At 43.5% G+C, this 24,695-nt stretch overlaps 1 protein-coding gene across 1 annotated transcript in view; it reads right to left on the bottom strand.

Moving 5' to 3' along the window:
• Positions 1-24,695, bottom strand: part of LOC131685206 (E3 ubiquitin-protein ligase RNF13) — a 52,551-nt gene that overhangs the window by 17,738 nt on the left and 10,118 nt on the right. Inside the window, exons 2-4 of the mRNA XM_058968767.1 lie at positions 6,224-6,721; positions 5,955-6,139; positions 5,781-5,872 (exon numbers count right to left, since the gene is read on the bottom strand). Coding sequence (XP_058824750.1) covers positions 5,781-5,872; positions 5,955-6,139; positions 6,224-6,358 — 412 coding nt within the window. The 5' untranslated portion in view covers positions 6,359-6,721. The remainder of the gene's footprint in view (positions 1-5,780; positions 5,873-5,954; positions 6,140-6,223; positions 6,722-24,695) is intronic.

The raw sequence follows: 24,695 nt of genomic DNA, 5'->3' as shown, positions 1-24,695 counted from the left end.
TAGCGCTGCATAGAATGCGGGTTCCGGACTATCTGTGCAAGGTTCTGAACAGTTACTTTCAGAACCGAGTACTGGTCTCCGAAACGAACACGGGGCAGAGGTCGATTAGGGTAACGGCGGGAGTACCTTAGGGCTCCATACTCGGCCCAACGCTCTGGAATATTATGTACAACGGAGTGTTAACACTGGAACTGCCCAGGGGAGTGGAGATCGTCGGCGTTGCGGATGATGTTGTCCTGACGATAACAGGCGAGACCCTTGAGGAGGTGGACATGCTGACGGCAGAGACAATAGGCATCGTGGAAACCTGGATGATTAACGTCAGGTTCCAGCAAGACTGAGGTAGTGCTGGTTAGCTATCGTAAGCAAATCCAGCGTCTCGAGATCAGCGTCGGGGGACAATCCATTCCATCGATGCGCGCGCTGAAGCACCAGGGTGTGATGGTTGACGATCAGTTGAATTACAACTGCCATGTCGACTATGTATGTGAGAAGGCTGCGAGGACAACTAGCGCATTGGCAAGGATCATGTCGAATCACGGAGGGGCAAGAGGCAGCACGAGATGTCTCCTGGCGAATGTCTCATCCTCAATCCTGAGATATGACGTACCGGCCTTAGCTGCTGCGCTGAACTCAAAGCGGAACCGGTCGAAGTTGACAAGCACTTTTCGCCTAACGGCTGTTCGTGTCACGAGTGCGTACAGAACGAGATCGTCGGAGGCGGTATGCGTAATTGCCGGGATGATTCCCATCTGCATCACTCTGGCTGAGGACGTAGAATGCTACCAGCGGAGAAATGAACGTAATTCAAGGAGACTGGTTCGAGTGGACTCGTTGGCTAAGTGGCAGCAAGAGTGGGATAACGCGGAGAAAGGAAGGTGGACCCACCGACTCATCCCAAATGTGTCTACTTGGGTACATAGGAAGCATGGAGAGGTGAACTTCCATCTGACGCAGTTTTTGTCCGGGCATGGATGCTTCCGGAAATACCTACATCGGTTTGGACACGCTTCGTCACCCCTTTGCCCGGAGTGTGTGAACGTGCAAGAGACACCGGAACACGTGGTCTTCGAATGCCCCAGATTCGAAGAAGTCCGAATGGGTATGCCTGATATAACAGTGGACAATATCGTCGAACAGATGTGCCGCGACGAGCATATCTGGGACGCTGTCAACAGAGTTGTTACGAGTATACTCTCCGAGCTGCAAAGGAAGTGACGAAGGAACCAACAAAGTAACGACATTGGTTAGAACGCCGCAGTGGAACCACAAATAGGGTTTCGGGGAAATTCCGCCGCCAAGAAACTCACCGACGGTGTAGACTGGGTCGACCGCCGAAGACCAGTTGAGTAGTACGCGATGTAGCACCGGGCTCGGGTCGTCGGGGCGCCAGCGAACCGGACGTCAGGCTTTACCGGAATCGCCGGACAGTCCTCGACACTCTACCGGGTATCTCGTGAGAGGGCTAGATCCGCCGTCGGGGATTAGACCGAGTAGACCGCGTCGAATAGCCAGAAGTGGGTCGTTGGGGCACCAGTGAACCGAAAGCCATGCTCCACCCGGAATCGCTGGATGGACCTCAGCATCTGCTGGCTGGCCGTTGAGTAGGCTAGGTCCACCGCCGGGGACTAGACCGAGTAGACAAGGCGGGGAGCTTAATGGCTCACAAACGTACATCGGTATCGGGAGCGGTCTGCCGCCGGGGAATTCACGATAGGGTAGATTCGGCGCCGTGGACTACCCGACAGAATCGTGACGAAAAGGGGAGCTAATTGGCTCACGAAACAAAAACCGGTAACGAAAGAAATTCCGTTGTCGGGGAACTCTCAATCGGAGTAGGATAAGCAGTAAAGCTGGAAGATTTTAGTAGAGCTAAATGGCTCAAGAAAGCGGGTATCGGTGTCGGGGGAAATTCCTCCGTCGGGAAACTATCGGTCGGAGTAGGATGAGTTCACCGTTGAGCACTATCCAAGCGGATCGTAATAAGGCCGGGAGCTGAATGACTCACGGAAACATGACCTGAATGGCTCAGGGAATCAGCACCTAAAACGGCTCACCACAGGGACGAGAAATAAACAGCGACGTAATGGATGGAGACAAGAAGCAGGAGAGGAATCGAGAGTTAAATCAAAGCTCATAGGTCGTGCCACTCCATGAACCAAGCGAGGCTCCGAGATAGAGCAGCAGAAAGAGATGCGACGAAAGCGCAACGAACCCCCCCCCCCCCCCACGAAGTAATACGATGACGTAGTTCCGTGGGGAAGAAGGGCGTTAAAAGTAAGGAATGTTTTTAGTGGTTAGGCACGAACGTGAGTCGTGAGTCCCACACAGTGCCAATACACTACAGGCCAGGCTTTTGAAGCTTTTTTAACCTTACTATAAAAAAACACACACACACACATGTGTACACTCACACATGCATACTTTTTCCGATCTCAACGAAGTGAGTCGAATGGTACATGACACTAGGGATTAGGTTACCAATATCAGAGTGGTTGCATAGCCTTTCTATATGAGAAAGGCAAAACCATTTAATTTATGTAATATATGTACTAAATCAATCAAAACCATAGGCGATCAGGTGTACCCTACCGTTTTTGAAAATAGCAAAAATAAACTTTTTTCGTAGCACGCTAGCACCTTAAATTTTTTTCAAGGTATGAATAAAATGTTGTACATGGAAAATTGAGTCTCCTAATCTTTAGTTTGGTTTGGTATAACGAATCGGTCCGATGAAAAATGCGTATTTTGCAGTTAAAAACCATTAACTAGGTCAGATTTGCCCCACCTTGCCCTACCGATGACGACATGGACGTGAACGAAAACGCGAGAGAAGACAACGCAGCTAATGCTTAACTATCCAGCAGCAGCAAGCTGCGTCAACAAGATCCAATGTATAGGCTTTTTGGAAGCCAATTTTAATTTTTACAAATTTAGGTACAAATTTAGGTAAAGTGAAAATCATAAAAGACCCACGGCTCAGTTAACGCATTGAACAAAAACGAAAAAAAAAATCACCGCGTCTTTAGTGTTTTCGAGCAGAAGGGGTTACTAACGATCTACGGCAGGATGATAGAAAACAGAATGTGGAGACGGCGTATGAGCCCCGGCTTGCAATAGAGAATCACCCACCGTTCGTACAGTGAAAAATGGAGCGGTCGGCTAAGTATGTCATCAGAACTACAACCCAGTAACAATTCTCTCGAAACCAATCCAACAGGTACAACGAGAACAGCGAGTTGTGCAGCGAACAAAGTAAATCGACCAAGTTGAAGGGACCTGACGAGCCTTCGTGCCCTGCGAGACTGGCGACAAATGGACCGAGTGAACTGGAGACGACTTCTCGATAGGTAAAGCATATCATGGCTTTAGATTGAATGGAATACAAGATATACCTTCCATGGCGTTAGAATATAGAATGATTCTTAATACTAAAGCGGCAGAGACAAGGAATCGAAATGCGTCCTTATAATTGGTATCTCTCATCTCAAATTACATAGCATGAGATTCTTTAATTATATTCCAAAACGAAGATCGACCCCTTATTAAACATTATTACCAGACTGTATTTTCAACTTGTGCATAAACCGGAAACTTGTGCCTCGCCATGTCGTTTCAACCCTTTCCAAATAATATGGGATACAGTAATCGGATTCACAAAGATCACACGAATAATACTCAGATTTCTAAATAGTAGCCATGTGATAGATTAGTTTTCAATGTCCAGTCAGTACGCCAACTAGAATACTGCAATTGTGCTTGGAGAAATGCAACAAATTCTTTGACGTATTCGGACGTGACTCACATCCGCAAGAAGTTTTTGTTTTGAGGCAAGCTACGTTAGTTATAACTAAGAGCAAAATCCCCAGAGTTAGAACAACCTGGAAAAAGCTCAGAGGCAGTCATCAGCGATGTCTCCATCCTGGATACACCTGGAAAGTGTGTGTCAGAAAAACAATTGAGTACTTCATCTTCGTCAGTAACTTTTACTCCACATAACTTTATGAGTTTAGCAATGTCGCACGCACGCACGCAAGCAAACACGCAAAACTCGAAGCGAACAAGCCTCTTGTATGCTGCCACTAGGAGTAGGTTTGTTTTATCCACGATCGCATCCGCAAGTCACTTGGAGCTTCAATTGATGCAAATATAAAATTCGTCGCAAAGCTCTCTTTGAAGAAGTCCTGGTTCGTAGTTTTGCGATTGCGATATGTAACTCACTAGAGAACTTTGAATGAAGTTTTTTCGATTAAATAACGACGGTTCGAACTTGTTCGGATGAGCAAGTTTGCCAACGCACGTACAGTACTACCAGAGCATAGAGTTACATCTAACACCTCTTCCATGACAGACCTTGCAAATGTTGGACGATTTCCTCTATCAGGTGTATGCAGATTTGTACTGTATAAGTATTCCATTAATTCAGTGTGCGGTGGGCATTTGCGTAACTGCCGATGATGAGTTGAAACCTATTTCTGCCATACTATGATGCAACCCTTTTGAAATCATCAGACGTTGGTGATTCATTACGCGACAAATATGCCGTGGGCTATTTTCTACTTACATTATCAATAGTCGTATTGATTGTGACATAAAACATCCCAAGTAATAATTCAAGTCCTATAGCACACTACAAGTGCTATCTATGTTTTAAGACAGACTTTAAGGTTGGACAGAGAAAGGGCATTAATCGAAAACGAAAAAATCAGTTTTTTTCACACCGTGTGTTAGATCTTCATAAAAATCAATCAGCTTATGTAGAATGTTGTTACAGTACTGCTGATTGATTTTTATGAAGATCTAACACACGGTATGGAAAAAACTGCTTTTTTCGTTTTCTATTTTCGCCCATTCTCAACCTTAAGAGTGCCATAAAACCTCAATTGTTACTAAAGATGCGTCAATAGCAGTCTTCGCAAGTATATATGCATGAGGCATTTCACGTGGATTTGTGGTTTTCGCTGATAACCACGAAGACGGGGTTAAGTAGCTGTCCAACATAGAAGTCTCTGTTAGGAAAGCTTTGGAGGCTTAGCGTTCCTGCGCAAGTTGGGATAGATTCATAGCTACTGTACGTTTATGCTGACGATAAATTTGTGCTACTCTAACCATGTTCGTTCAGCAAACCACGTAATTAGTATTATTAGTGGCATGACTATCTTGTGAATCCCGCGGTTTGCAAAAAAAACACCAAGGGTAAGCCCTATGACACTCCGTGAGCGACTGTAATACTTTAGTCATGCCAGCCATTCAGTCCTCGGCACGGAGAAAATCCTTGACTTGAGGACTCCTTTTTAGTCGCCTTTTACGATAGGTCAAATTTGTCCGGAGAGATCTAATAAACTGTTGCCAACCTTGTAGTGGACAACTACAAAGGGAAACTCAATGACCATTACTCAACTTAATCGAAAACAACAGTCAAAATGTGGATGTAAGAATTCTAGTTTAATCGATGTTCAAAAATTCGAATTACGTGACTAAATAAATTAAGTCAGCTGGTTCGATCGGAGGGACAATTCCAAGAGCTTACATTCGGAATTTGTTCAAATTTAGTGTCTACTGGAAAATAAAGAATGGAGACCTCATGTACCAGCCATCCAACTGGTCATATAATTGGTTGTAGTTTGATAGTAATAAAACGATTAAAACCTCTGCCATGTAAATGTGTTGTTGAATCATGAGATATTCATTCTGGAGTCAGAATACCAACATTTGTAATGAAACTCTACCGGACTAACCGTACATAAATTGTGGAGTAGGCTTTTGCGTACGCAACTTACCAAGATCGTTACTGCCGACGTTGTGAACTATTACGGCAGCAAATCCTGCCTTCTGTGCATTGCGAACTTTATCCTCAAACGAGCAATTATATCTAAAAAGAAAAAAAAACATGAATATACCTATTGAGCACCAGATTGCGTTAGAGGCTTGTTTACGTTCGTGTAGACAAGTACCTCGCAATGATAACCGCAAAACGCGTCGGTCCCCCGATGCCAACCATCGAGGTAATGTTTTCCGGTGGCCCAACCAGCGTCGTACATCCATCAACCGGGTCTGCTTGAATGGCCCGCACCTTGAGACCACTTTCGAGGATGTCTCCGCCGAATGTGGCTGGATAATCCCTGAACTCTTCCAAGAGCTGAACGACGCAGAATTAGAAAGAAAAACATTTTCCGTCAAAATAAATCGTTTTGTTTTCACAAACTCTGTTAGTCCGCCTCACCTGATCATTCTGGTACACCAGAATATCCGCGTTGGCACTCCTCAGCAGGAAAACCGACGACAGCAGTATGCCCAAACAATAATTTGCCAGTAGACTCCGCGCCAGTAGCCAGGCCAGTATCGAAAGTGCCGTCATATTGCGGCGATAATAGATTTTTTTTCAAAACAAAACTTTGCTAGCACTATGCATATGGGCGTACGAACGCACTTACACTAACACTTCAAATGCGGTAAATCCTAACCGTTCATGTCACTGTTTTGGTAAATTTCATTCAACACGCGAATAGATTTTAGCGTCCGATTTCTTCTTGTCTCCACGGTGGATCATTCTTCGGCATTGCTTATCTGTGTGCTAATTGGCTGATAGGAGCTTCGCCACAGAAATTGAATTAGCTAACCGTCGCTGATATCCAGGTACTGTGTATCACGTTCCAGGTGCTTATTTGGCGAGACTAAGCATAGTGTGAACTCTCGGCGAGTGAAATGATTTCGACAGGACCTGTAAAAGGGAAGAAAATGGAAAGCATGATTAATTTTAGAATACTTCTTGTTTATGGTTCTCAGTTGACCTGTAGAATCTGCGCTGTTCGGGGCGAGTGTGCCACACTGAACGTAGCACGCCTGGGACGGTCGCGAAAGCGAACATAAGGAAATGCAAAACTCTATCAATGAACGCACAGGAACACTGATAAGGTAGCTGCATGTCTTGTCTATTGTAAATATTTAATGGTTTGATTGGGCGGCCATGCAAGCAAACATAATGTGCCGGATTCGAAGAGTTCGTTTTCTGATACCCGGCATCGGATTGTGCTATTCTCGGGATGTTTGGTTTGGTGAGATTATCGGTTTATCTGAAACTTCTAATCTTTACTAGCTTATCTTAGGTAGAGTGCCCGTAGATGCACTTAGTGATTGTTATTTAAAATTTAAAAATATCTAATATTCATCTTCACTAATTCAATAAGAATGGTAAATACTAAAGGAAGAACATGAAATTTTCCCAATGTTCTTCCCAAGTCCTTGTATTTATCAAATAAAAACCAATGTTTGAGGGAAGCTTCATACATGTTTTTTTTGTTTCGATTATAGGAAGTTTTAACCGTAGCGCCTCTTTTTCAGAAAAATTTCTAACACCATGTGCGGAAAATGAATCCAGGTGAGCTGCGTACAATCGGCTTACCAACTACACTATGCTCGTCATCCTTTGTACATGTATTCAGCACAGTTAGTATAAATTAAGTCAGCTTCACGCCATTCATAAGTTTCCATTTTATCAATTTGGTTCAGTTTCTAAGTAGGTCATGTGCATTTTTTACTCTCTCCGTGGTCTCTCTGAGTTCTAGCTGAATCTATGTCATTATCCAATAGTTTTCAATTGGACGAAATTCGGTGGATTCGTGTCTTTGGCGTACTGCTTTCCGCTTCTTGCGTTAATTTTCTTTCCTGGTGGTGAGCAATGGTCATGTTTGCCCTCAGTCGTTTGCCTTCTCCCTCGCTTGTTTTTGTGTCCATGTCCTCGTCGCTAGAGCTTTGATTTTTGCTGTTGCATGTTTGGTGCTTCTTGTGTTTTCGAGTGGCTCTGGTATAGACACCTTCTTTCTTGTTTTTTATTCTCTAGGCATGTTAATTATTGGCTTTTGGATGCCGTGGAATCTTGTTTGTTCAGTATTAATTTTTTTTCGGTAGGCCGTATATGGTGTTTAAGTTGATGTCGAAGGCTTTTTGTTGATTTTGTTTGATTGGTTTGGTCGATTCAGTCACATTCGCACCACTTGAACACCATGGAGCATGCCAGGAAAAAATTTTCTCCAAGTGACGTTTGAGATGGATTCCACTCCTCCATACTTTGACATGAATCTTTTAATATAATCAGTACTAGTACGAGGGGCCGGATTGTGTAGGCGAATTAACGTTAGACCAAGGTCCATATACATAGGGATCTTGGCTTTGACATTTTCATATTCGACGTCTTGTTGCATGTTGTACTTCGATACAAACCTTTAAACCTCGGTTAGAGAGTAGAACGTTATTAGTACTACTTGGCTCGAATGATGTAGCTGTATGTGTTAAACTTCTGTAAGAACAAGTTCCATTTTCACATTGATCAATTGTTCCACCCCGAGCACTGTAGATTTAAGACGGGTCTGCGAGAAGTCAGTACGGAACGATTTGTTTGACTTAAAATGCTAAATAATCATGAAAGGCCACCATCTTGAATAGATACCCGCTTTTCTAATTTAAAAGTTGAGGCAAGCATCAATTTTTCGCGTTTGGATGTTTGCGCTGGAAACCGTGTTGTTGAACTCGCATGTACTAACACGTTGACTCAATCACTAGTGTGTTTATGTTTGCGAGATCGCGGGTGATGATGTGCATGGATGATAGTAATGTTCGCGTCATTTGTGACCAGGATTGCATTCTCGTGAAGAGTTCGAACGTTTGTATGTTAATGTGTCCCACCGTATAGGCGTTTGTATGTCGCGTGTTTAAATTTCTTCATATAACCATGTGATACTGATTTTTAATATGGAGAGCACGGTACAAATGAAAGAGGAGAGGTTGAGTACATTTAGACCACTAGAGTGCACGGCTAAGGCACCCAGAAATTTCTTGTTTTTGTTTTTTCTTATTTTTATTTTCCGTCGATCTTTGTCTGCACTAAGTACTTATCACATCGCTAGGGAGGTGATTCCACCACACATGGACCGGGACCAATGGTTTTATTTCATTCCAAAGACGTGATTACGAATTTTTCACCTCGGAAAATCTCAACGGGCATCACTGGGATTGAACCCAGATCCACTGGGATCAGAAACGTTTATGATAGCCAAATTATGACAATATTTTATTTTTTTAGAGAGCTGGGTTGTCGGAAGGGCTCCCTGTCAGAATCACTCACAACAATTGCAGATAAAATGGGAAATAGGACTCCATTATCGCGTGTATCATCGCGAAGAGCTCGAGCGTTTGTATTTTAAGTGTTCGATCGCGTGGGCTTTTGTATGTCACGTGTTCTAGCATGTATGTGACTTTGCATTATATATTTGATTTAGTAACCGTGTGGCCATTTGCACATTCGCGTATGTTCTTGACTGACCGCCACATCCTTCAAACCCTCCCAACTGACCTATCGACCCCCAATGTCTCCTATAAGCAGATTGTCACCTTTCCATGTCATCGATCGGGCCAAATCTCTCTCGTTATCTATTTTTAGGTCCAGTGGACTGCGCTAAGGCTTGAGATATTTATTATCACTGTTTGGTTGTGGCGGTGATCACGATACTGTGGGGAATATGGGATGACTTCATCACAGTTCCTCAATGGCGGAGTAATTAACGCACCCAACTAGAGACTGGGAGATCGCATGTTCGATTCCTGTATGAGGACAAATCTTTTCACAGTGTTTCCAATAAAAAGATGAATTTTCAACGTTTCTTCAATCTCACCGTTCCGGTCATTCTTTCTCTGTTTTCAAGTGGACACGTTCATAAAAAAGAAAAAACAAAGACTCGCGTCAAAATAAGAAATATAGAACAAAAGAGAAAAGTAAAACCTTCGGCTCGTCAGAAGGCGCCAAAGAGAGAAGCCGTGCTCGTCAAAGCCAATGACGCGACGACGTATGCAGCGCTACTCAAGAAGGTCAGAGAGGACCCGGAACTGAAAGATTTGGGGGAAAACGTGGTAAGAAACAGGCGTACCCAAAAAGGCGAGATGCTCTTGGAGTTGAAGAAGAATTCCACTACTAGTAGCTCGACCTTGCAGGAGACCATTACCAAATCGATGGGTGAAAATCCAGAAGATAAACTTCTAAACCAGGAGATGGCGATTGTGCGGAAGGACCTTGATGAAATCACGATGAAAGACGAACTGAGACGCACTGAAGCAGCACTGTAAACTGGGCGAGGTGCACATGACGGTCCGGCTTACCGGGATACCGAGGAACGCAGAACAGCGATGATTCGTTTACCGGTAACCGCAGCCGAAAAGGCACTGGAGGTAGGAAAAGTTACGGTCGGATGGTCGAGATGCCCATTGAGAGCCGCCTAACGAGTGAATAAACAAACGGAGAAATGCTTCAAGTGTTTGGGCTTTGGACATTGGGCAGGGGGTTGCAAAGGCCCGGATAGATCCGGGATGTGCTGGAAATGCGGGTAAACTTGCAAGAGGCTGCACGTAGAGGCCGAAGTGCTTGCTTTGCACTCCAGCGGACGGAAATTACCATTAGACGGGTGACCTTAAATGCCCTGCCTATAGGAAGGCGATTGCAGGCCAACCCAGATAAATCTGAATCACTGTGATACGGCACAGCAACTGTTGTGGCAGTCCACGACAGAAACAATGTGTTATGTTGCTTTTATTGCAGAGCCTTATCAAGTCCCCTCTAATAGCGGTAACTGGGTGACAGATAGATCGGGAACAGCTGCGATACAGGTTATGGGCAGATTCCCCATTCAAGAATTAATAGCACGCTCATACGATAGCTTCGTGATCGCCAAAATCAACGGCGTCTTCGTGTGCAGCTGTTACGCTCCTCCAAGGTGGTTAGTAGAGCATTTTAGCCTAATGCTGGAGCAGTTGATCGGTCGGAAGCTGGTAGTCATTGGTGGTGACCTCAACGCCTGGGATGCAGAGTGGGGCAGTAGAGTAACCAACACAAGAGGGTGTATCGTGCAGGAAGCTCTAGCGAAGTTAGACGTCCGATTGTACAATGAAGGTTCTGTTAGCACATTTCGGAGAGACGAGAGGGAGTCCATCATCGACATCACATTCTGTAGTCCTTGTCTGACGGCGAAAATGGATTGGAGAGTATACGAAACGTATACGCATAGTAACCACCAGGCGATTCGCTACCATATCGGTCAACGAACTCTGCTGCTGCGAAAGTGGAAGACGGAAGCCTTCAACAAAGACCTCTTTGTTGAGGAACTTCGGCCGAACGGCGGGACCAAGAACGTGGATATGGCTGACCTAACAAGAAGAATTGTGGCGGTTTGTGACGCCATACTGCCTAGAAAACTGAAACCACACAATCAACGGCGTCTAGCTTACTGGTGGAAGAGACACTACGCGCTGCTTGTCTCAGAGCCAGAAAGCGGGCTTCAAGAACGACGCGAGAGCCAGATAGAGAAGAGCACAAGGCAGTGTTTCGGAAAGCTAGGACCGCTTTAAAACGGGAGATCAGACTTAGCAAGTCAGATTGCCACAAGGAACTGTGCCGAGAAGTAGACGCCAATCCCAGGGGCGGTGCATACCAAGTCGTAATGGAGAAAATGAAGTGCCCGACGACGCCAGCCGAAATGTGGGTCTTGTCCCGAAACACGATCCAAATATATGGCCACCGAAGCGAAGAAAAAGGAGCAAACAAGCACGATCGGCAAGTGGAATACCAAACGTGGAGCTGAAAGCTGCGATCCCGGCATATCCGGACATGTTCGGGATGGTGCTGCAGAAGTGCCTAAATGAAGGCAACTTCCCCGAAATGTGGAGGTCCAGAAGCTGGTGTTGCTGTCAAAGCCAGGGAAACCACCTGGCGATCCGGCCTCGTACAGGCCCATATGTCTGCTGGATACACTCGGAAAACTCCTGGAAAGGATCATCCCTCACAGGTTGACGAAATTCACGGAAGGTGAGCGCGGACTGTCCAATATGCAGTTCGGATTCCGCAAAGCAGCATCGACAGTGGATGCAATTCGGACAGTGCTCGAGAGTGCTGAGAAGGCATCTAAACATAAGCGAAGAGGAGATCGATACTGCGCTGTAATATATGCCAGATCCAGAAGAACTACTTCCAGAGCAGAGTGCTGCTGGACGAGCCGAGCGAAGGGCAGAAGTCAATGCGAGTCACAGCGGGCTCTATTATCAGTCCAACTCTTTGGAACAGAATGTACGATGGAGTCTTAACGCTGCAGCTGCCCAGAAAAGTGAAAATCGTGGGTTTCGCGGACGACGTGTCACTAACGGTGATGGGTGAGAAGTGGAGGTGTCGGTGACGGAGACAATAGACGCGATCGAGAGCTGGATGAACGGTGTCAAGCTGCAAATAGCTCACTACAAGACGGAGGTGTTGTTGGTCAGCAACTGCAAAACGGTTCAGCGGATGCACATTGGCGTCGGAGTGCACGTGAGTGCATCGAAGCGTGCACTGAAGCAATTGGGAGTGATAATCGACGACAGGTTGAGCTTCAACAACCACGTCGACTACGCCTGCGAAAAGTCGGCGAAGGTAACGAACGCAATAGCGAGAATCATGCCAAACGTCGGCGGCCCGAGAAGCAGCACGAGACGTCTGCTATCTACTGTTTCGTCATCGATACTCCGATATGGGGTTCCTGCATGGGGTGCTGCGCTGAAAACCAAGCGGAACCGTGAAAAGCTGAACAGGACATTCCGGCTGATGGCCGTACGAGTCGCGAGTGCCTACAGAACAATATCGTCGGAGGCAGTATGCATTATCGCCGGGATGATCCCTATCTGCATCACCCTGGCGGAGCACGTGGAATGCTACCAGCGCAGAAAAGCACGTAACGCAAGGAGACTGGTCCAAGCGGATTCGTCAGCTAAATAGCTGCAGGAGTGGGATAACGCGGAGAAAGGAAGATGGACGCACCGACTCATCAAAAATGCGGCGGCTTGGGTGCATAGGAAGCATGGAGAGGTGAACTTCCATTTGACGCAGTTTTTGTCCGGGCACGGATGCTTCCGGCAGTATCGCATCGGTTTGGACATGATTCGTTACCCCTTTGCCCGGAGTGTGTGGACGCGCAAGACACCGGAACACGCGCTCTAGGTTCGAAGAAGTTCGAAGGGGTATGCCTGGTACGACAGTGGGTAATATCATTAAAAAAATGTGCCACTACGAGCATACCTGGGACGCTGTCTCCGAGCTGCAGAGTAAGGGGCGAAGGGACCAACAAGAAGCCACAAATCGGGTTTCAAGAGAAATTCCGCCGCCTGGAAACTCTCCGACGGTGTAGACTAGACCCACCGCCGGGGACCAGTTGAGTAGTACGCGATGTAGCACCGGGTTTGGAAGTTTCGGGACGCCAATGAACCGGACGTCAAGCTTCACCGGAATCGCCGGTCCGACCTCGACACCCTACCGGGTAGCTCGTGAGTAGGCTAGATTCACCGCCGGGGATTAGACCGAGTGAACCGCATCGAATAGCTAGCAGTGGGTCGCTGGGGCACCAGTGAACGGGATGCTACGCTCCACCCAGAATCGCTGGATGGACCTACTGGCTGGCCCGTTGAATAGGCCCACCGCCGGGGACTAAAGTAGATCGGGACGAAGCGGAGAGCTAAATGGCTCTCTCGCCGGGTAATTCTCCGTCGGCGTAGGCTAGATCCATCGTTGGGCACTAGACCGAGTAGTTCGCAAACAAGTCAGGGCGGGAGCTGAATGGCTCATCGGGGAAGTTGAGCGAAATGGAACGAGAGGGAGCTAAAGGGCTCAAGACATTGTGGTGCTAAAACTAAAGAAGAATCGGTATCGGGTGAACTTCCTTCGCCGAAGAACTCTCCGTCGGCGTAAGCTGGATTCACAGCCGGGGACTAGACTGAATAGACAGCGACTAGACACCACCACCAGATACGGGTCGTCAGAATCGCCGAACTGACCTCGACACCTGGCTGGTTGGCTCAGTTTCAGGAGAACTTCTCTCGCCGGGGAATTTTCCGTCGGAGTAGGCTAGGTCCACCGTCGAGGACTAGACCGAGTAGTTCGCGAACAAGTCTGGCACTCAACGAGTAAGTGGCGCTGAATGGTACGCGAAGGGAGTTGCGGTGCTAACTGGCATAAGGGAGCTGAGTCCGCACAAGGGAGCCCAAGGGCTCGGCGAACTAAACAATCTGAAGTTTTCCGCCCAGATTGTCTTCGTAGGGGAGGAGCACTTATCATCGCCTAACTACCAGCTTTCCGACTGCCATGCAGAAATTGCCAGTATGTGTGGATGGTGAACTGGTGGTGTGTCGAACAGTGGGGCTGTAACTCTACTGAAGGAACTAACTACTAAGTAATTGAATTATAGTGGATCCTATGCACATAAAAACCCCTCCCCGAAGAAAAGGCCGAAAGGTAGTGCCGGGAAGGAATCAAGTTCTAGGTAAAAGCAGTGATTTTTAGCGTTTTTCCCGTCTCAGGGCTTTTTTGAAAAAAATTAATGCTCTCCAAAAAACGCACACCCACGTACAAACATTTGCTGATCTGGACGGACTGAGTTGAATTGGATATGACACTCGGCCCTCCGGGCCGGGATTAGGATGACGATTTTCAGAGTGATTGCATATCCTTTCTATACGAGAAAGGCAAAAAAACTCCACTTTTTACTTTTTAGTCTTTTTGACATTTTAGACCCGGTTTCGGCAGCTTGGGTGAACGCTTTTACAGCTCCCGCTGCTTTCTTTTCTTCTGCCAGCGTACGCTTACATTTTTCTTCTCGTCCAATGCTGTTTTTATTGAGAACTCGATCCAAATCTGAGTCGATCGGCGTTTGCAATCTTGAGCTTCTTCTAATCAGTTTGTGCACTTGCCTTGGGGAGAGGTCTGACGTCTTCAGGCAGGCTTACATCTGCAGCAGATCCTATGCTGACGGACGAGTTTTCTTCGGGGTTAGGTAGATCTGTTACAAATCCTGGCAGGAACTCATCAGGAGGAAAAAATTTAGGATTGAAGGGGCAATATTGAAATCATCCGTTTTTATAAACAATTTCCAACTTTTAATGTCTCTTATCTCCTATTTCTATTTGTCAATAATTTCAATTTTTATTACTTATTTCTCATGTAAATTTTTTTTTTTAAAATCATTAATATTAGCATAATATCCGATTTCACTCAGAAAAAGGTTAGAATTTCACGAATATCAAAGTGCACATTGCTCTACGCTAAATTTACAACTGGATCAACCAACCCCGCGCAAAATTCGGCCAACCTACCCCAATGTATATTTTCGAGAACAATCGCGATTTACAAAAACAAATGTAAGGTTACACTGAAAACCGTTATGCCATTTTGTTGAATTTCGAATACCCTTTCGCGTTACACGCATTACTTTACAAAAACCAAAATTAACGCACAAGAACCAGAAAAAAACAAACGTGATCCTTAAAAAACTACAACACAAAAACACCTGAAGTTACGTCGATACATGGGGACACCCACAAAAATCACTACAGATGTCGCTACTGCACGTAATAGCCTAATAGTGATACATAGGTATCGCGTGGAAAGAAGAGAATCAGACAATCTTTATATTTATCTCGACTTACGAGAAAAGAGAAATTCGAATAATGTAAACTGTTAACAAACACCTCCGTTCCAAGTAAAAGGTCAACAATCCGTCTCCATCACGTTGACAATTGCTCTCCACTAGGGACGTTTCGATAATAAAATACATCGATACTTAGAATCGATACTGGTATCGAATGCAAGTACTGATACTTTCGATATAATCGTAGTCGTAGTATCGATACTTGAAAGTATCGCCATTCGATTCCGCACTTTTACCACAGACTAACAGACATAACACTATGAGGGAATTCCCATAAAAACATCGATCCGGCAATTTTCCCAGAACACTAGCTCCACCTTTTATGCACAGTCCCAAACACTCATTTGCTGATGGGTTACCCCTCAGGTTTGGGAACAATTTTTCACTAGTGGTCTATCCCCCATCTGCTTGTTCATAGGTCAGTGGCGCCATAATTTCAAATGTGGGCACAGTCCCAACTACAAATATATTTAAAATGACCGTTAAAGCGGGCGAAGCATTGTTTTCGAGTGTTATGTCTGTTAGTCTGTGCTTTTACAGTAGCTTAATTCCCTGAATTAGGTTATCTGCAAACCGTTGTTTGCAAATTCAGTAGTGGGTTTTGTCAGTTAACGTTTTGCTCTGCTCCTGGGAACAGAAAAACCCATTCGACAAATATATTTTATTGATCTGATTCGTTTGATGTTGGATCCAGTCGACGATTATGTCAGACGTCGAATGTCAGAAAAGATAAACAATAAATAATTTGGCTGATCAGAAAGTCTCATGGACTGTCAAATAATGGGCAATGTTCGGAATCGATGTTTTCATCAAATGCGATTGGTGCTCCAGTTATTGTAGCAACTCAAATGTAACAACCGATTCCGCAATGGTTTAGCCTGAATTATCACATTCCACTCGGAAACAATTCCACTTATTATCACATTCCACTCGGAAACAATTCCAAAATCGTTCACATTCACTCGATTATCACATTCCACTCGGAAACAATTCCAAAATCGTTCATAATTCCGAACCGAATACTTCCAACTACTGGTTCATTCGATTCTTTTCGATATCGTGAAGATTGTATCGATATCAGTAAAGTATCGTGATTGAAGTATCGATACCAAAAAATCGAGCATCGGAAACAGAAGTATCGATTCCGTACTAGTATCGAAAATATCGCAACGTCCTTACTCTCCACCACCCTCGTACGTTTTAGACATGAATACACTTTTTCAAACGACCTTCCCTGGTTCGGCGAACTGTAAAACATAATCGTCCCTACCGCGCATTCATTAAACTTTGTAAGTATTATAATTCGGAGTCCCTTCGAGAGGGCAGCAAAAGCTCCAAAACACGTGCCGCTCTCAACTCAAAATGAATAACTCAAAAGCGCGCCTATTTTTATTATTATCTGTTGCTATCATAGCGCAGCACAGCCTTGAAACAGTGTAGCGCTCCCTTCGGGCCGTAAGTATGTATTCAACCTGCACCCGGACTGATGCCCCCTACAACCCTGCCGTGCGTCGATGGTCGCATTTACTATAATGGGGAGCAAATATTGATTGTCGTACAACTTCCTGAATGGATGTGATGCGGTGATGCTGTGTGGCTTGTGGACGGGGTGGAATGAGATGAGTGGGCTGTAGGTGTTTTTGCTTGGTCACACTTCTGGCGCCCCAAACCAGTGTAGTGCGCCAACGTCATTGATTGGTGGTTTGCCACCGCGTGTGCTCAGTTAGGGGTAAATGTAGTTTCTGTGTCACTTATAACATTACCACTGACCGCGGGACCTAGCTTAGGCCCTTCAAGCTACGAGGTTTGGTTTCAACAAATCCCTGGTAGCTCTTTGTTGTATCAGTTCTGTTCACTAACGTAATTATCAGCAGGGTGTAGTGTTAGTATTGTGAGCGTGTTGTGAATATTTGAGAGGCCTTGAACCCTGACTGAATGAAGTAAAAAAATGATTCATTCCCGGATAATACATTGTGAAGATTTGTTCGACAGAGGAGGTGTAACATTTATACTGTAGAGAATTGTTACTTGATGAATCCTTTAGCAAAATAGCAACATTTACCTCATATCAGTTGAAATAGAATTGAATTCCTTTCTCATCAAGTCCGTGGACTCAACTCGCACCACAAGTATATGGTTCCCTAATAAGAAAATTTGACTGAGACCATTTCATCCAATAATAATGTTGCATTAGTTTTGCTGGTCGAACCCTGTTCCGATTTCGTTATGATCTTATCAACGATTGGAACTTTTGTGCTTATGCGATAGCATCCGCTGTCTTGTCTGGGAACACAGGTAGTGTTTTGTTTTGGATTCAACGTCGGTTCTGGTGTCCAAGTTGATCTGCCGGGAACTGATCGGACAAATTCGAACAACAAATCCATCGCAATCAGTTATAACAATGCATATTTTTCTCGAAACTCAACCTAGAAAACGTGATGAACACGCATAAGCGTAAGCATAAGAGATCGCCCGTGGTTGCTATTCCGTTACTGATCAGAACCAATTGATATTGAAAAATGTTCATTGGAACAACATGCTTGGGGCTAGCATGATGAGCCAGATTGTACAATTTGTATTGATCCCTGCATGCTGATCAATACCAACACCGGCCACGTTCGAATGCAGATCTTCTGAGGAAGGAAGGAATGTTAGTCCGACACATGTTGCTGCAAGATACCGAGGAATCATCTACATCTCCACATGTATTACGGGAAGGGAATATTTGTTAATGAGTGTGCCAATATCATCATGTAAAAATTGCTCTGGGCAGCCGGCTGCTGAGAATTTCGGAAAATTATCTTTTTTTGTATCAATCTGATTGGCCAAATAAGCAACTTGAACTCCGGACAGCCGACTGTGAGCAGCATTGCTTATATTTTATTAAATCGATTTCGTTCAATTTTCCATCGCGCAGCGAATTTTTCGTGGTTTCTGTCTGTGATTAATTTTTCCGGCGATCATCCAAATAAAATACGAAACATTATGCAACATGTACTTGTGGGATTTACTCTTTTCTTATATCATGATTACATGCTGATATTCTTGTAGATAGCTTCACATTCTAATATGTTCTTAATAAGAGCGATAGTTTTGCTAATGTTGAGCTGCAAGAATAACAAAAAACTAAGAATGAAAAACTGTGGTACTTCTATAGAAGACGAATGTGTAGATGGAATGTCGAGTAATTATTTCTGCGTGTGATTTAATAATTGTAATTACTGTTTATGATAAGTAAGTATTAGTGAAATCAAAAACAATAGCTGACAGTATTGCAGTTATGAACGGAGACACAGAATATTCACCTGTAGAAAAGGAAAGGAGAAAGGAATAGCCGAATGAATGCGTACCTTCATTACGGGGCATCAGTGTAGGGTAAAAATATCAACAGAGACGATTTGGCGTAATGTGCGACCACGCTTCGTGACCTCCGCAAATCAATGAACAATACATCCCAGTGACAGATGATTAAGTCAGTCTTTCACCACTCATATACATCTGAAATCAGAATACAAGCAAGGGATCATCATACCGGCTTGAACCTTCGTTCGAACCGGTCACAAATCTTGATAGCTTCTGGTTTACCTAGAGTTTTTCAACACCAACAGTCTTTCTCAAGACTACCTATATTTTTTTTGACAATTAGTCTTTCTCAAGAGTACATACTTTTTCTACTCAATCAGTCTTTTTGAAGACTAAAACATATTTCAAGAACAATTCAGCCTAAAGAAATATTTAATTCTTCCAACATGCCTGGGTCCTCCCAGAAAGGCCGTGTGCTAAAAATTAAAGCTAAACGGAAAAGGGTGTCTTCTCTACCCGAAAATTCAATTGGCTGCAGCAATTCATTCGATGTTTTATCCGAATGTGAAGCTGATGAAATTTCTAAATTTCCACGCATTGCGCATAATGCCAATGAGAAGAAACCGCAATCACCTCCGCCTATAACAGTGATGATCTCCGACTTCAAAACCTTTCGAACTGAGCTTTCGACGTTTCTTCCGGACGTGAAAGTCCCTTTTCAGATTGGGCGAAGAGGAGAATGTCGAGTTACAGCGGAGGATTGATTGGCCACAAACGACTGCTCCAGTATCTTACGGAGAAGTTATATAAATTTTATTCATATGATTTCAAGACAGATAGACCATTCAAGGCTGTCTTGAAAGGGCTACCACAAGGTCAAAGTTTGGATGAAATATCCAACGGCTTGAAAAATTTACTTGGCTTTTCTTCTTCTCAAGCTATTCTTATGAAGAGAAAGGCTAGCGGCGATAACATGTCAGTACGCTCTGGAATTATGCAGGAGCTTTATTTAATTCATTTTAACCGTAATGAGTTTAATAACTTGAAAGTATTTGAAAAAGCACGTTTTATGTTTCACGTGCGAGTAAACTGGGAACATTATGGATGACATGGGGACAGAATTCAAAATCTGACCTAGTGTCGTAGACAACAAAAACAACAAATAAAAAATGTACCTACTTCTTGTGGTACACTTCAAGAAAACACGCTCAAACGTGTTAATCCGATTCAAAATAGATCAACAACTTCTTCTACCTCCGTCACACCATCCTACAATGGTGTGTCATCTTATGCTTCAGTGGCAGGTAAAAAGGCCAAAATAACGGCTACAGTTACCACGCCCACAAACTCGTTTGCACCCAACGCTTGCTTTAGTCCAATGGATCTAGGTAGCGTAACGGAAGAACAATTAAAATACTTGCAAGAGTCTATGTTACCTATGATGATTGCAATGTTAAATTTTTGAAGCTTTGCAAGCGCGGTTGGAATTTGCCAACAAAATTGTAATGAAATTAAAGTTTAATAATGACTTTAAATAATCGCTTAAATTTATTCTATTGGAATGCTCGTTCATTAAAAACGTGCGAAGACGAATTTTACAACTTCAAGGCGATAAATAATGTGCATATAGGCGTTGTGACCGAAACCTTTTTAAAACCAAAGATTAAATTGAAGAGTAACTATAATTTTGTTATTCATCGATTTGATCGAATTGTATTATTACGCCGTCTCTTGACACCAATGTGATCGAAAGTTTGGGTATCGAGGTTGAAACCGATCTTGGTATCATTTTTATTGCTGCAGCCTATTTGCCTTTTCAGTGCACTGGCGAGAAAATTAATTTCTTGAAAGGAGACTTACAAAACCTTACAAGAAATCGGTCGAAATTCTTCATAATCGGTGATTTTAACGTCAAACACCGAGCCTGGAATAATGCTCAAAGCAATTCCAACGGTAAAGTACTTTTTAATGATTGCTCTGCTGGTTATTATTCAATTTTGTTCCCGAATGGTCCTACGTGCTATTCGTCTGTAAGAAATTCATCAACAATTGATTTGGTTTTGACAGATCAAAGTCACCTTTGTAGCGAATTGATTACACATGCTTACTTTGATTCTGATCATCTTCCAGTAACTTTTTCACTTTCTCAAGAAGCTGTTTCCAATCCCATTAGCTCAGTGGTCAATTATCACAAAGCGAATTTGGAAAGGTACAAAACTTATATTGAGAATAATTTTAATCATGAACTTGATTTACAAAATAAAGCTGACATCGATACGGCATTACGAAATTTAAGTATATCTATGGTTGATGCTAGAAATTTATCAGTACCAACAACATAGAAAAATTTAGTACTCCTATTATTGACGACGATCTTCAACTTCTGATTCGCTTGAAGAATGTTCGAAGACGTCAATATCAACGTTCTCGTGATCCTGCTATGAAATGCATCTATCAGGATCCACAAAAATAAATTAAACATAGATTCACACTCTTAAGAAAGGAAAATTTCGCGAAAGAGGTTGAGCAAATCAAACCAAATTCCAAACCTTTCTGGAACTTTCTAAGGTTTTTAAGAAACCTCAGAAACCAATTCCAGCTTTGAAGGAAGGTGACCACATACTTCTTTCAAACGAAGAAAAAGCTCAAAAACTTGCTCAGCAGTTTGAAAGCGTCCAAAATTTTAATCTCAACGTTGTGAGTCCTATTGAAACCGAAGTCTTACAAAAATATGAAAACGTTTCAAATCAAGTATTGTCTCTAGATGATATTGTTGAAACAAACTATGATGAGATCAAATCCATCATGAAAAAGTTAAAAAATATGAAAGCTCCAGGTTATGATGGAATTTTCAACATTCTTTTTAAAAACCTTCCCGAAATCACCATGAGACACTTGGTCAAAATATTCAACAAATGTTTTGAATTAGCATACTTTCCTGAAAGATGGAAAAATGCCAAGGTTATTCCTATTTTGAAGCCAGATAAAACCCCAGCAGAAGCATCTAGCTATCGACCAATTAGTTTGTTTTCTGTTAGTAAATTATTTGAAAAAAATTATCCTAACTAGAATGATGTCACATATCAATGAGAATTCTATTTATTATCCTGAACAGTTTGGATTTCGTACTGGACATTCAACTACTCATCAACTTGTGAGAGTAACTAACACGATAAAGGTAAATATCTCAGAGGGCTATTCCACTGAAGTTGCTCTCCTAGATATCGAAAAAGCTTTCGATAGTGTTTGGCAGAAAGGATTTATTGCCAAAATGTAGGGTTTCAATTTTCCAATTTACATAATAAAGATAATTAAAAATTATCTTACTAACCGTACCCTACAGGTTTCTTATCAGAATTGTAAATCTTATAAGCTACCCGTTAAAGCAGGCGTCCCTCAAGGATCAAGCGTCGCACCAATCCTATACAATATTTTTACCTCTGACCTTCCAAATCTACCTACAGGCTGTAAACTTTTCTATGATACTAGCATCTCAGCCACTGGTAGGAGTCTTCGTAGTATCTGCAGTCGACTGCAACGAAGCTTGAGTATTTTCAATGATTACCTGAAAAATGGAAAATTTCTACTAATGCGGCGAAAATACAATTGATTGTGTTTCATGAAAATTTATTTATTTATTTATCACGCACATCAACAGGCGTACTCGGCCCTAATGATGGAAACTTAAACTAATTACATCTAAAAAACTGCAGGAATCGATTTCTTAATGATATTCGAGACAAATGAAAGTCGAACAAGTGCGACACACGATTGAAGAGGCGTTGTAGTCCCGTGATAGCGGCATTAGCTGTTTGAATAGTTCGTCGAAACGGCACTCTCAGAAGAACGTTTCCGCGTAACGTTCTGGACCTTGCTTGGATGTTAACTCGCTCTAGTAAATCTGGAGAATCGATGCGTCCTGACAGAAGATCAGAGATGAATAAGGTTCTTGCAGTTTCTCTACGACGCTGGAGAGTATCGAGCTGGATGAGTTGACACCGACTCTCGTAGCTTGGTAGACGAACAGGATCGCGCCAAGGCAGGCGTCGAAGAGCATACCGTATAAATTTTCGTTGAACGCCTTCAATTCGATCGCTGCTGTTCATGTAATTCGGGTTCCAGACCGCCGAACAATACTCCAGCGTAGAGCGCACTAAAGAGCAGTATTGGCTTTTGAGACAGTAAATGTCTGTAAAGGATTTAGCCGTACGGAAAATGAAACCCAGGCTTCGCGATGCTTTACCAACAACATACGAAATGTGATTCTTAAATGTAAGTTTCGAATCTAACAGCACTCCAAGATCCTTAACGCAACTCACCCGGGAAACAAGAGCTCCAGACAAGTTATATTCAAACTCAATGGGATCTTTTTTTCTGGTGAACGATATCACAGAACATTTCGCCGGATTCAGAATCATTCGGTTGTTTTCACACCATCTGCTGAAAGTGTCGAATTGCTGCTGCAAATATTGTGCGTCCGATCGGCTCCTAATTCTGTTGAAAATTTTTAGATCATCTGCATACGACAACCGTGGTCCTTTCAGCTGATAGTTTACATCGTTGAAATAGAGAGTGAATATAAATGGTCCGAGATGACTTCCTTGCGGAATACCAGACGTTGCGGAGAACAGTTTGGACACCTATGTTCACACTGAGTTGACGGCCAACGAGATAGGATTGAAACCATCGCAGGAGTGATCCACTGAAGCCAAGTTTTCCCAATTTAGCGATTGCGATATCGTGATTGATTTTGTCGAAAGCTGCAGATAAGTCAGTATATATAACATCAGTTTGTTGATTCGCATCGAACCCTTCGGACACAAAAGAGGTTAGAGATAGTAGATTCGTCGACGTAGATCGATTCGGCATGAATCCGTGTTGGTCTTTAGAAATATATTCCTTACAGTGAAAAAACACTGACTCCACCACGACTAACTCAAAGAGCTTGGAAATGGCACAGAGCGCAGAAATTCCTCGATAATTGTCAATGTTTTTCTTATCACCTTTTTTGTGGACAGGAAAGATGAAAGCTGCTTTCCACAATTGAGGAAAAATCGCGGTTGTCAGTGACATTTTGAATAGTTGACAGAGAGGTTCCACCAAACCAGATATACACTTTTTCAAAAACACAGCAGGGACACCATCTGGCCCAGGAGATGACGATGCTTTAAGCTTGGATGCTGCTGATACAATATCCGAGTGCTCCACACGAATCCCACTCATTGACCGTTCGAGTTGGGCCACGCCGCTAGCTGCAACGTCAATCTGCTGCGAGGACAGAGTCTCACTGACGAACACACTCGCAAATTTAGAGGCGAACAATTTGCATATGGCTTGTGAATCATGCCCAACTTCACCATTCAAAAACATTGTAGAAGGTAAGCCGGTTTCTTTCCGCTGCTCATTGACGTATCTCCAAAACGATTTAGGATCCGACTTAAGCTTACGTTGCATTTTTCGTTGGTAGTTTGAAAAACAAAAACTGTTCAGTTTTTTAAAATCGTTATTGAGCCTTACATAATAAGCTCTAAGTGACAAGGTACGGCGTTTGGTAAACTTTCGTAATGCTGCTCTTTTCGCAGTTTTTAGCTGACGTAGCTCGGCTGTCTGCCAGGGGGATTGATCACTTCGTTGATTACACTTTGGGACATGACGATCGATAAGGTAGCTCATTATATGGCAGAACGTTTCAGCGGCGGAGTTCACATCATCCTTGCTTAGCACAGAATCCCAGTTAATACTTTGTAAAATATTCAAAATGCTGCTATAGTCGGCCCGCTTATAATTGTAACACATGGTGGGCGCGTGGCTCGAAAACTTCATAGGCGGTACGTCCTGGAGTGTAAGATGTAGAGGCGGATGGTGGCGAACATACTTTACTAGCGGGGTGAGGGCGGTGGAAAT

This window comes from Topomyia yanbarensis, chromosome 2 (assembly GCF_030247195.1).
Source record: "Topomyia yanbarensis strain Yona2022 chromosome 2, ASM3024719v1, whole genome shotgun sequence".
Classification (NCBI taxonomy): Eukaryota; Metazoa; Arthropoda; class Insecta; order Diptera; family Culicidae; genus Topomyia; species Topomyia yanbarensis.
The sequence above is the reverse complement of the archived record's forward strand: the minus strand, read 5'-3'. Positions and strand labels throughout refer to the sequence as shown.